The sequence below is a fragment of the Lygodium microphyllum genome, chromosome 2 (genome assembly GCF_053477565.2).
Source record: "Lygodium microphyllum isolate KBCC chromosome 2, Lygodium_microphyllum_v1.1.10, whole genome shotgun sequence".
Classification (NCBI taxonomy): Eukaryota; Viridiplantae; Streptophyta; class Polypodiopsida; order Schizaeales; family Lygodiaceae; genus Lygodium; species Lygodium microphyllum.
In genome coordinates this window covers 49,784,845-49,797,914 of record NC_141136.1, presented here as the reverse complement: position 1 = coordinate 49,797,914, position 13,070 = coordinate 49,784,845, and the positions used below count along the sequence as shown (strand labels likewise).

The 13,070-nt window shown below is 40.3% G+C and overlaps 1 protein-coding gene across 2 annotated transcripts; it reads left to right on the top strand.

Annotated features, from left to right (window-relative positions):
* The first annotated feature begins 625 nt into the window (after positions 1 to 625).
* LOC148039711 (putative calcium-binding protein CML11) lies at positions 626 to 2,342 on the top strand. 2 transcript variants are annotated; one of them, XM_087693254.1, is made up of 2 exons: positions 626 to 818; positions 1,553 to 2,342. In XM_087693254.1, the coding sequence occupies exon 2, from the start codon at positions 1,589 to 1,591 to the stop codon at positions 2,075 to 2,077; it is 489 nt and encodes a 162-aa protein (XP_087549380.1). In that variant the 5' UTR covers positions 626 to 818; positions 1,553 to 1,588; the 3' UTR covers positions 2,078 to 2,342. The 2 variants fall into 2 exon arrangements, with proteins under 2 accessions (XP_087549380.1, XP_087549372.1); XM_087693246.1 differs by having other exon boundaries at positions 1,473 to 2,342.
* The last annotated feature ends 10,728 nt before the right edge of the window (positions 2,343 to 13,070 follow it).

Genomic DNA, 13,070 nt, shown 5'->3' with positions numbered 1-13,070 from the left:
ATTTAATTATAAATTGACAGCAGCTGAAAACCAAAACAATAACAAAGTCTCTACTATCTAGCATATAAAGAAAAAGAAGTGTAGCATCAAATTTATTGAATACAACTTTATAGTTTTGACCATAGTGGTCATTTTTCTTCAATGCAAATTGCTGGAGTCACAAAAATCCTATGGTGTAATAAACCCACGAGTTCCATTCTTGAGGGCGCCCATGCAGCATGTTTTGTGATATATGAAATGGGACATTGATTATGGGACCACTCCTAAAATCATGGGCCAAGGCTTGGGGATGCCCTTAGAGTACAAGATGGACATTGTAATGGCACCACTTGTAAAATCCGTGATCGAAATCCGTGGTCGAGATGGACATTGTAATGGAACCACTTGTAAAATCCGCGGTCGAGGGTTTGGATGCCCCTTAGGCTACAAACCATAGAAGCTCCGTTAGTCAATTAAATACAAAATCATTAGCCTGGCTGGTCACAATTGGAAAGGCAAAAGGAACGTGCGACGACGTTTCTTCCATTGAACGGGTCACAGAAGAGAGAGAGAGAGAGAGACGACACTGATATCGCCCTTTCACAAAGTCTCGGTCTGGGTCTTTCGGTTTCATGATCAGGTAAAAATTTACCAGAGACAACCTGCCCACCCCAATCTCCTTTCCTGTTGTGTGTGGCCTGCCTTTTATCAATCAGTCTCCTCCTTGCCCCCTTTCTCCTTTCGTTCCTCTCCCTGTGCTATCAGTTTCATGCTGCAGTCCCTCTCGATCGGATCATATGCAAGCTCGGGTTCCCAACTTCCCCCAATTCGCGTAAACCGTAAGTGTCCCTCTGCATTTTTTTCGCATCTACATTTTGTTTTCCTTCGACTGCTTTTTTTATCTAGTTTGTCAATCGGTGTAAGATGCGCATACAGGAGCCATAACCCTACACGAATCAACTCAATCAGAGAACACCCTCTATGCATGTGTCTTCAGTCACAGGCAGGTGTGTGTAGTTGCATCTTCAGCAGAAGAATCAGTAAAATAATTGGGATGGGTTTCTAAAGACTGAGTCCAGATGTTTATACGCTCAGACAAGGCTTTGAAATCGATATCAATAGATGATCTAGCTTCCATGTTTTCATGCCTTGTTTGTGAATCTGTATGCAACTGGCTTGTTGAGATTAACATCAATTGATACTCTGGCTTTCATGTATTCATACCTTGTTTAAACGTTCGACTCCTGTGCTGTCATCTCTTTGGTTCTGGTTCTAGTTGGAAGTTGGCTCAATGGGTAAAGGAAGATTTGGAGAAGGGATCCCCAGGGTATAGATCAAAGAGAGGCCTATAAACTTCAAGGATAGATTAGTAAGGGTTTTGTACATCAGCTTGAATTTGGCCTTGATGATTGGGTTTCTCCTAGACCAGTCTCTTCTTGACGGTTGATGTCCATTTCTCATCTAAGTATGCAGTTCCTTGCTGATATGCGCAGACAGGAACTGTAAGCTGCTGTAACACTTTCTAGAAGATCTTTCCAAACAAGACACTCACAAGGGAACTCAAAAGTTGCAGGAAGTAGGTTTCCAAGGGCTTCTGAGTCATAAAGCGATGGGTAAAGTGGCATTGACCCGAGAGCAAGTAGCAAAGCTGAAAGAGATCTTTATGAAATTTGACAGGGATGGTGATGGCAGTCTTACAGAACTTGAATTGGCAGCTATGATGCGGTCCCTTGGCCTCAAGCCCAATCACGAGCAGTTGCAGCTGCTATTATGTAAGGCAGACAAGAACAACAATGGCCTAGTTGAGTTTCATGAGTTTGTGACTTTGATCGGGCCCGAGACCTCTGAGGAGGTATACTACAATCAAGAGGAGCTGCTTGCTCTGTTCCAGAAGTTTGATCGAGATGGAAATGGGTATATAACAGCGGTTGAGTTGGCCCACTCTATGGCAAGGATGGGCCATGCATTGTCTGTAAGGGAGCTTACTGATATGATTAGGGAAGCTGACACTGATGGTGATGGTAGGATCAGTTTTGCTGAGTTTTCTGCAGCAATGACCAATGCAGCATCAGAAACCATGTCTACTCTATCATACTGAGAAGTGAACTGGAGCATAATGCAGAACTCCACATGATACATGTGAATACAACCAGCCCAATCTTGTTGCAGAATTACATCTGTTCAGTATGTTCTTTCAAGCTCTTGGGCAAACCTGTCAGCACTTTTGTAGTGACATACCAATGTAGTAAATGGTATTTGTATTCCTCCATGATTTAATGTTGGACAATATGGACCTCCTTCATGTTACTGAGGCTCAACCATTGGCCATAATGATTAAACTCTTGCTTCTCTCTCTTTGTAAATGTCTTCTAGATACAGGTGTACTTTCATACTTCTACTTTTTGCTTGTTAACACAAAGTTTGTTTCCTTCAATGTCCTGAGAGTCTGTCCGTGCATACTTTGAGGAAAGGAAAGACTTCTGTCAATCATGACATGCAAAGAAATCAACCTGCTTGAGAGGCATTTGTTACAAAGGATTTGGGAAATTGCAAAATTTCAAGATTATACATAGTAGTCACATGAAAGAGAGGGTTGATTGTGTTCTTACTTTAAATTATTGGTAAGTTTGTTGCCTTGTTGAAGCTAATTTCTCTTTTATCAGTCATACAATTTTTTGTGTGGATGCACATGCTGCCACATCAAGTACTCATAGTGGGTATACACTGCTCTTGAAATCCTTAGTGAGCTAGGTTGAATTGATGGTCAATGTGCCTATGACATGATTTGGTGAGGAAAGTAGTTGCAATAGGAACTTGTTGTGGAAGGGAAAGAGGTAGTGGCACCATAATTATCAAATGGTATTTGAAAACACTACCTAAAAAATGTGAAGCTATCACCTCATGGTCTTTGCATTCGATTTACTATTATGTACATTGTCATTCTTTAAATACATGTTAAAGAAGCTTCTTTTTGACAACACAAAGCATTCAAACTTGGCTTTGATTGATATGCAACTAACATAGAGCTTACCATTCAGTGATGGTTTCCAAATTATCTTTCATTAGTATGCAATCTATACACAATCTACCATCTAATAAGCTTTGCTTGATGTATGTTTAATAACCAACTCATCATATATTTGTCATTTCACTCAATTTGTGCCAAATTGTAGTGTGTTATGTAACATTCATTTTCTTGGAGTAGTCATTGTAAGAAAGAATTTCATGCATCTTCCTTCAAAAGATAGACACTCATGTGGTTCTCTCATTGTTTTGTTCTACTCATGTTCTCAGCAAGTTCATTCACATGAAAGTTTTCACATTTTCCCATATAGAATAGGCAAATTTTATTTACTTGAATGAATTAAAACTTTGTCACATAAGTCTACCTTACAAAACAAATGTAGTGTATGGTATGTTGAATATGCTCGCTTCTACGTCTAAATCATCGAGCTTAAGCAACTTATTTTTCCATTCATAGATGCTTATGTACTCATTACCCATAAGTCTTACGTAAAAAACTTGAACATGGTATGTTGAATATTGTTAAGCTCTACCAAAAGCTCAACAATGGCATTCTTCCAATTGGTCCCTCACTCTTCTTAATCTCTCTCTCTCATGCTCTCACCTTCTCACTGTTTGGATGGTAAGATGGAAAAAGAAGAGGAAGAGGAAGGTTGATGAGTTCTTTTCCTTAGGTCCCTCCCTCAGTCTCTTCATTCTCCCTTTCTCACTCTCAAGCTAAGGTGAAGCAAGTAAGAATATATCGAAGATACAGAAGTTCTCAATAGTGTTTACACACAAGAATGAACTCTTTATTCATTTTCACACATTGTATACATTAGGGTTAGGGTTTCCATTTTAGGTTGGGCATCCTCTACCCCTTTTGCTCTTGTGATCAATCCTCCTTTTTATATATCACTTTGGGCTTTGTGAACACAATCTTGAGGTAAAAGGAAATAGAGTTGCTCGCAACTTCCTCATATGTATTGCAAGTCTTCTAGTTTAACCCTAGGTGACATTATACCCTACACACTTTTTTAAAAATGAAAATATAAAAGTCCTATATTTGTAAATAAGTAGTGGAAAATTTACATATTCACCTTGTAGGCATATGGTGCCTAAATTAACATAGTGAAGTTCTCAAAGATTACAACTCTTTCCAAAAATTACTTCAAGCATGTCGATCGACCTTTTACACTTAGAAACTCTTATAGTGCTATATTTAGTACTTGCTATTTTTTTCCAGTTTGCGAATTAGGTTAACATTTCTCTCCTCCTAGATGAGTGACAGTTTGGGCTTGCACCCTATAGTTGTGGAATGCTAGGACTTGAGTTGAACAATTGTGGAATGAGAAAAGGGTCTTCCTGATGGTGAGAATTTATATAATCATGGATGAGGAGTATGATTGGCCTTGTCCTTGATGGAATTTGAATGCTCAACTCATTGTCAAGGTCGTTGAGGACTATGCCTTGTAGTTGTTGGCCCACATGATTGATGGTCCTTCCTTGTTGGGTGGAACGAAGGGTTATGGAGGATGGGATGTGAGGTGTGGAAAGTCAAAGTCTTGCTCTTAGAAGTGGAGGTGTTGTCTTGGGGTCCTTTGGGAACTTCTAACCTCTAATAAAAACTTTACTTGCATTGACTTCCTAGGGGGAGTGTAAGTCTTCTTTTTGTGCATATGAAATATTTTGTTGGATTAGGAGATAGGTTGAGCTCTAGGTGAGTCTAGAGTGTTGTCCCATACTTGAGGACCTAATCCATCCATAGGTTATGGTATAAATATTACATCAATGCACATACTTACTTAAATAGTACTTTGTTAGAAGGAAACTTCATTGGAGTTCTTGTTGGTGATGATTTATGTAGCAAGGCAATTTCACTAATTCAGGGATAGGAAAAAAATTTGTTGCTAAGAGAAGGCTTCCAAGAGGAAGACCATAAGGGAACGTAAGAAGTGGGATAGAGGGACTTTAAATCTAACCCAAGTAGTATTTGAAGGATATGGTCTCCATTGAACCCTCCTCCAACTTAAATGACAACTAGCACGAGTGCTATCTTTCTTCTTGAAGTGCCATCTTTGCCTTGTTTTTAATGGGTTTGAACTTCTGACACTAGAGTGAATGGATTGTAGAGAAAAGAAATGCAAGTGACATGCTCAATATGATAGGTCTAACCATATACAAGTCAAGATTCCATAGATATTTCTTTCCCTTGATGTGCCCTAAGCATAAGTTGGGGAAGTTGGAAAGAGGGACTAAGGGGTTTGAGATGGAGCTAGTCAACTCATGCCACTAGATAACTCTAACTTGAAAATCTTTAGGTAGTGTGTATTGCATGTGGGTGCTAATTATTATTTCTTTTCTCTTTCTTTTGAGTGGCAATGTACAATAATCATACAAGAGGCTCTTAGTCATGCGTGTATAAGGATTGGGAATAGAAAGGCAAATTGGAAATAGTAGCTTCACAACTCTCTAGATTGGTTAATGCACATAGGTGCACTTGAGGGCCAAGATGAGCGAAGTAGAATTCCTTAAAAATGATGAGAGTGTTGTTGAAGAAGATTTGAACTCCATATGGATGTATCACTAAAGAATCTGACCTATTTTTAAGAAAATTGTAGTTCCTCTTGTGAAAGGTTGGTGAGATGCAGGTCAATTGTTAAAGAGTTAGGGTATGATTAGTGGGATGGATGTTGATTTCATTCTTGAGTTGTTGAGGATGTATATTGGATCTTGCCTCCTCTTAGCCTTTTTAGTTCCTTGAATTGATCAAAGTTGCCTCCTCTTGTCAATATGTTCTTCAACTTAGGGGTTTCACCACCTTCTATCTACTCTCATTCTACAATCACTTCATTGTAAGAAGCTTGGAAGAAGAGAAGCCATAGAAGCTATGAACAAGGAGATGAGGTAAGAGATAGTAATGTATTAATGTCCCAAAAAGATGTGAAAAATTACATGCAATGAGTTGCCACCTATACATGAAGAAAGTCTTATTCAGTACATCCTTGAGGCTGTCGTAGGTCAGCGTGAGAAGAAGCTTCCCTGTCTCTCTATCATGTAATATTTGATTAGATGGAGAGGTTTACCACCTAAAGAAGCTTCTTGGAGGCCTGAATCTATATTAGATGAGTTTCCTTATCTACGTGACACGTTGGTGGTGGCCGAAGTGTAATCTCAGTGGAGTCAGATATGGTGTAGTCAGGGTCCCGACAGTAATCTATTTTAGAAAAGTTTTTATTCTGTAAAATTTTTAAAATTATGTCACTTACATAAGATCAAAGTACTCTTCAAGAGCCACGTTTTGACATGTGGCACACTTCATTTGGATACTTCTACTAGAAGTTATGGCAGATTTGGTTTAGTAGGGTCTATTCTTACAACAAGTTGTTTTTCTTTCTTTCGAGTCTATTTCATGAAGACTTAAAGGCTCCACACTTTTTTGAAGAACTTATGATCATATATATAGTTGTGGCTTACTTCTATCTCTTCATTTCAGTCCATATGTCTTCAATCTTTCATTCATTTCCCTACTTTGTATAGTTGAAAAACAAAGTAGTACTTTGTTTCATCCATCCTTTCAACTCTTATAAATTTGTTTTTGTGGGCAAAAACCTTTGGGAGGGGATGGATTGTAAGAAGCTCGGAAGAAGCGATATTTAATGTAGAAATAATAATAATACCTTGTCACACTAACATAGGTATAAAAGGAAGAGGCAACTATATCCACACAAGTACCATAGAAAGGCTTGAGCTGACTAACATGGAATACATTATGAATCTTAGTAGAAGAGGGTAGTTCCAATCTATATGCCAAGTCTCCAATGCGCTTCACGATCCTGTAAGGTCCATAAAACCTTGTGAGCAAGCTTGTTACTGGATCCATCTTTCAAGGTAGAGTAACAAGACTTAGGCGCTTTCAATAAAACTAATTCTCCTTCTTGAAACTCTAAAGGTTTCATCTGCATACATCTTCATCTTATATTGGGCCTTCCTAAGATTCATCTTACACTACTAAAGAAGGGTCTGCATTCTTGCCAATTCTTCTTTCCCATGAGGATTGATTTCCTCATTGAAAATGAATGTGGGTAAGGGCACCTTATAACCATACATAGCCTCAAAGGGTGAAACTCCACTAAAAGCTTTTGCTAATCTTATCATAGGTTTTAAAAACTCTAAGATGTCCAACTAAAGGCAAAGAATGCAACTCCTCCATAATTTTTCGTGTAAAAGAAGTAGCAGAGGGAATAAAAATCTTGCCATTTAACCAAATTAGACCATTTTTAAGCTGATAATGTGAGTTTTCCTCTATGAGACCTTGTTGTAATTTCTGAAAAACATGGCTGAGCTCTTCATCCAAAAGATTGGCTTCCTGTAATTCTTCAATCCAGTCACTATGTAGCTCAGTCATAGCTAAAACTTTACATGCCCACATACAAGAAAGAGAATTAGCCAGTAGATTGTCTTTGCCCCTCATATGAGTAATGTCAAAACCATAATTTTGTAGAGTAGCTACCCACCTACGCTACTTAGAAGTAAGATTGGACTGAGTGAGGAAATACTTTAGGACCTTGTGATCACTTTGAACTCTAAACTGGCTACCATACAAATAATGGTGCCATTTCTTTATCTCATGTAAGGATAGCCAACATCTCTTGGTCATAGACATTCATAGCCATTTCCTTATTTGTAAGCTACTTTCAAATGCAATCACTCCATGCTCCCTGTAACAAAATAGCCCCTATGCCTCACGACCACTGGCATCACACTGCATGGTAAACTCCTTCGAATATAGATAAGAAAATGGCTATTAATCTCTATGATCAAGAGATGTTGGCTATCTTACATGTGATAAAGATATGGCACCATTATTTGTATGGTAGTCAGTTTAGAGTTCAAAGTTATCACAGGGTCCTAAAGTATTTTCTCACTCAGTGGTCCAATCTTACTCCTAAGCAATGTAGATGGGTAGCTACTCTGCAAAATTATGATATTGACATCGCTCGTACGAGGGGCAAAGATAATGTACTAGCTGATTTTCTTTCTCGTATGTGGGCATGTAAAGTTTTAACTCTATGACTGACCTACATAGTGACTAGATTGAAAATTTACAGGAAGCTTATCTTTTGGATGAAAAGCTCAGCCATGTTTTTCAGAAATTACAACAAGGTCTCATGGAGGAAAACTCACATTATCAACTTGAAAATGGCCTAATCTGGTTAAATGGCAAGATTGTTATGCCCTCTAATTATTCTTCTACATGGAAAATTATGGAGGAGTTGCATTCTTTGCCTTTAGCTGGACATCTTGGAGTTTTAAAACCTATGATAAGATCAACAAAAGATTTTATTGGAAAGGATTGTGGAAAGATATTAAAGAATTTGTTATACAATGTATGCCTTGTTAGCAAAATAAGGATAGTACCCATAGGCCAAGTAATTTGTTGCAACTATTACATGTATGCCTTGTTAGCAAAATAAGGATAGTACCCATAGGCCAAGTAATTTGTTGCAACTATTACATATTCCTACGTTCAATGGATGCACATTACCATGGACTTTATTACTAGTTTACCTACTACCAAAAGGGATGGAATAGTGTATATGTGGTAGTGGATAGACTCACCAATGCAACCCATTTCTTTCCAACCAAGTCCCAGTTTACTACTTCACAAGTGGCTAGTCAATTTATGAAGTAGATTTTTAGTTTACATGGATTATCGCATGTGATTGTTCATGACAGAGATTCAAAGTTCATGAGTAACTTTTGGCAGACAATTTTCAGATCCATGGGCACTAAATTGGCTCCTTTTACAACTTGTCATCCACAAACTAATGGACAGATAGAAAGGGTAAACAAGTGGTTGGAGACTTACCTTCCCCATTTCTATCATGATGCGCAACATTCATGGGATTCTTGATTGCACTTGGCTAAGTTTGCCTACAATAGCTCCACTCATGCTAATATTCGAGTTTCACCCTTTGAGACTATGTATGGTTATAAGGTGCCCTTATCCACATTCATTTTCAATGAGAAAACCAATCCTCATAGGAAAGAAGAATTGGAAAGAATGATGCTGACAGTATTAGCGTAGAGATACCCAAGCTAAAGCAAACCCATGCCGCACTTGGTTCAAAGAGAATGGGAAATGAGAGGGATGCGCCGCTCAACCTCTCCACCTATAGGGCGTAGTCCTATTCTGATCCCCTAAAACAACATGAATCAAGTTCTAACTTAACCACACCTAAAGGTCAAATGATGGTAAAACCTTGTGAGAGGCCTCCCAATTCTCTAGGACCACCCTGCCACCGTAGGACAGACCCGTTAGGGGTTCACCCACCCGCTTCCCTCAGTAGGCATTCTTTAATTATCTAATTAGGTCCTATCACATTTATTTGTGACATTTAAAATCAACTTTATTAATTAAGCCTTTTATGAAACATTGTTCGCTTACGTAATTTACAACACAACACGAATATAGAGCAAGCAATCCTTGACAAACAAGTTCAAGTAAATTCCTTAACTTATCTTCACATTAATCTTTATCTCCTGCCCATACAAGAGAAATTATGTATCCCTTCTGTCCAACAGAAGTACCCGGTCCAAATCACATGGTACCATAAATTCCATCCTTTATTTAGAATAGGATCTTCCAACGCTTTAGACGTTGGGCTCATGGCAGTCTTCAGCTCTATTCTGGACTAGGCAAGGGATGTCTAGAGCTCCACTTGACCCCAAGAGACCTAGGAGTGAGACACAACTTCCATGGTTGTCCTCTTCACCACTCGACCTTCGGCCCATGAATCAAGTAGTGCCCTCTTGGGTTGAAGCGCAGTGTGACCTTGGAGATGATCCACCCGCGCAAAATATCCTTTCTTAATTAATCCAATTAAGAATCAAGCACAATCAAGGTAATCAACCTAATATCATCTTCCAAGAGAACATTGCTTTATTTCTCATGGCAACTTGTCATCACTGACCCCTGCCATGCATTTACCTTTAGACACAAACACTTGGAATAATCATCCAAATCACATCCCAACAATTAGTTCAATGCAAAACCATTTAGGATGTTATTTGATCAATCAACAAAAACAATGGCATCCTTTTCCAAACATTGTAGGAATAGTCGCGATAACCTTTCCAGCATGTATTTGCTCTCCCCCTTGGGATCAGGAGCGGTTCTATGTAAAATTTACATAACACACCCTTCTTTCGGCTAAGACATATGTTAAGGTTTCAAACACTGTACAAGACATAAGTTCTATTAATTACTTACATTGATCGATAACCCAGCCTTCTTCCCAACAAGTACAAAAGCATCGGTCTTTCCCTTGAGTTGGGCTCTCCTAACCCCTTGAGCTCTCTACTTGCCTTTGAGGCTCAAAGTTGTTGTTTGTATCTAGCCCAATCCCCGAATTTGGATTGATAAATGTAGTGGTTATTGGACGGATCCCAAGGCATCGTAGACTTTAATCCTTATGATCATTGTCTGTACTTGCTAGGTACAACGTCAAGATTTTCAATCTAACAAACGTGAGCTATTAGCGAGAGCTTGTGCAAAGGTCTAGAGCTTCGAAAATGATTCTCTTCTAGGCTAAGTTGCTTGCCAAGCAATCCTTGAAGCATGCAAGTTGCAACATATACCTTCAAAGTGACAAAAATGCACCTATTATTGCAAGGACGGGAAGTTGACACAGGAAGTTGACAATGCTTGAAGCCTTATATGTTGTTTATGAATTCATCGCATAGCATCTAAATACAATTAACTTCTTTGGATACTCGCATTTGGGGAATTCAATCCTTTGAATACCAGAGGCAGGGGGAAAGCCTCGAAGACATGACCAAGAGGACGGAAGAATAGGCCATTCAAAACGAAAAAAGGGTCAAAGCCTTGGCACGTCGCATCGCTCAAGCCGAAAAAGAAAATACACTCACCGAAAGCAAAGCCGAGGCCGCCCAAGTGAGCTTCCACACCCAACAATGCTCCTTCCTAGAAACCCTATGACTACAGGCGGAGAGGTTGAGCGGCGCCTTCAGAGAGTCCATGGAAGTGATGAAAAAGAAACCCTCCTTCCTAGAAACCCTATGAAAAAGAAACTAGGAATGGCTTGTAGGGCACTGAAGGCCGGACTCCAGATGCCGCCATGACCTAGTGGAGTTGATCCAAGCCTAGATGAACAATGCCATTATCTCCTATTGTTAGGCCTAACCTCACAAGAAGTGGACGCACTCGGGTTCCTTGAAGAGGAGCAGCAAGATCCAAGCTGGCAAGGGGAGGTGGACGTGAACTTTGAAATGGGACCACATGAAGACAAGCTTGTACCACCGCCTCCTTCCCCGAGGCTTGAAGAGCAACAATATGCCAACACCTTCGCAGAAAGAAAGGCAACACTAAGAGAAAGAAGGAAGCAAATGGTGGAGGAAACAAGGATAAAATGGAATGCCAGGGGAGTGAGGGCACCCCAGGCACCTATCCTACCATGTGTGGGCAACTTCCCAGCAAGCTTCCATGTTGACCTCATAATCTGGGAGAGGCAAGAAATGGCTAGGAACCCCTTTGACCTCAACTTCCAATTCCCCACCACCCTGCGTAGAGTGTTACCTATCAAGGTGGAGTAGATGATTAACATTGGAAGCAGGCTCAGGCAAAGATGGCTGGAGGAGAGCGACCAGAACCCAACACTATGGGCCATAGAAGATGTCGAATTTTGGCAAAATAAAGGTTTTGAAGTACCACGGTCTGTGCCCGGCTACGAATGCCAACCTACATGGAGAAGAAGGATCTACGACATCAACCTAGACACTTAGATGGCCTTTTGCAACACTGAACCCTTCGAGCGGAACGACCCAACCTTTATGCCTTACCCTCAAAGGGTAGAAGTGGATTTTGACTCTAGTGTCTATGATCGTTATGATTTCCCTATAATCTATAATCCTCACTGTACTACATATGAAGATGCCCTCGTCTTCACGTCAAAAAACTTGTATGATGCTCTAATCCAATTCACTAACCAATTCTCTTCATGCCCTGACCCCACCTTTATTACCACTTGTAATTACCTTAGATTGCTTAGGATACTCCTTAGGCAAGACCCCACCCCGCAGGAGCGCAGCCGCCCAGTGTTCCATTTTGATACTAATGCTATAGATAGTTGCGTAATGGCTCAACTAATGATGCGAACCATGCTATTGCCTTCATTTTTCTTAACTCTACTAGAGGACATGAATGATAGCCGCTTCACCCACTGCAATCATCCATTCCTCTTCACCACCACCCTTCAACTGCCTAGACCTCAAGGGGTATCTCCAAAGCCACTGATTTCTTAGTAAATCTATTAAGGCCCCTTCTCCACCTCACTCCGATGATGAAGATTAAACTTCTATCACGACTATGTAACTTCATTATTATTATTATTATACCCAAAGAGAGAGAGAGAGAGAGAGAGAGAAGGAAAAGAAAACGGGAAAAATATCACTCGTTGCTAATGCAAGTTGCACATCCACCACAGCCACTGCACCAAGGGGTCCTCAAGTTAGGTGCGTCTAGTGGCTTTGGTCACCCCTAACCCCCTAGCCTCATTTTGACCCCCCACATCACGCTTAGGGCACATCAAGGGCAGGACGCACTCAAGGAGGTAACACTCACCTGTGGTTAGACCTGTCACCCTAAGCTCCATCCCACTAGCATGTGCACGATGCACCACACGAAAATGGCACACACCCACATGTAATGCACCTTTCTTTTCTTTCCAAGTACAACCAAAGGCCCCCCACCAGCTTCAGTGACCCCATCATCCATGCAATGTGCTCCCCATCTTATGAAAAATCCTACCATGCAGACCCAACAAACCAAGGGCCAAATGTAACAAACCCAATCGAAAAGTGAATGAAGAAGCTCATTTCAAACAGTGCATAAGAAGGTCACCGCAATAGGCCATGGGACGGATCCATCCAACACCATATTCAATTTCCACGGCTAGATTCGCCCACCAGCCTCTCTCCACAACTAGGGCTCGGTCCAAACTCAAGGGCCTTTCAGGTCCATAAATCCCTCCAAGACAAGGGATCATCTCAAACTCAAGGGCCTC

Excerpts from the sequence above, each read along its gene's own strand:
- LOC148039711 (XM_087693254.1), top strand. The coding sequence starts at position 1,589 with ATGGGTAAAGTGGCATTGACCCGAGAGCAAGTAGCAAAGCTGAAAGAG.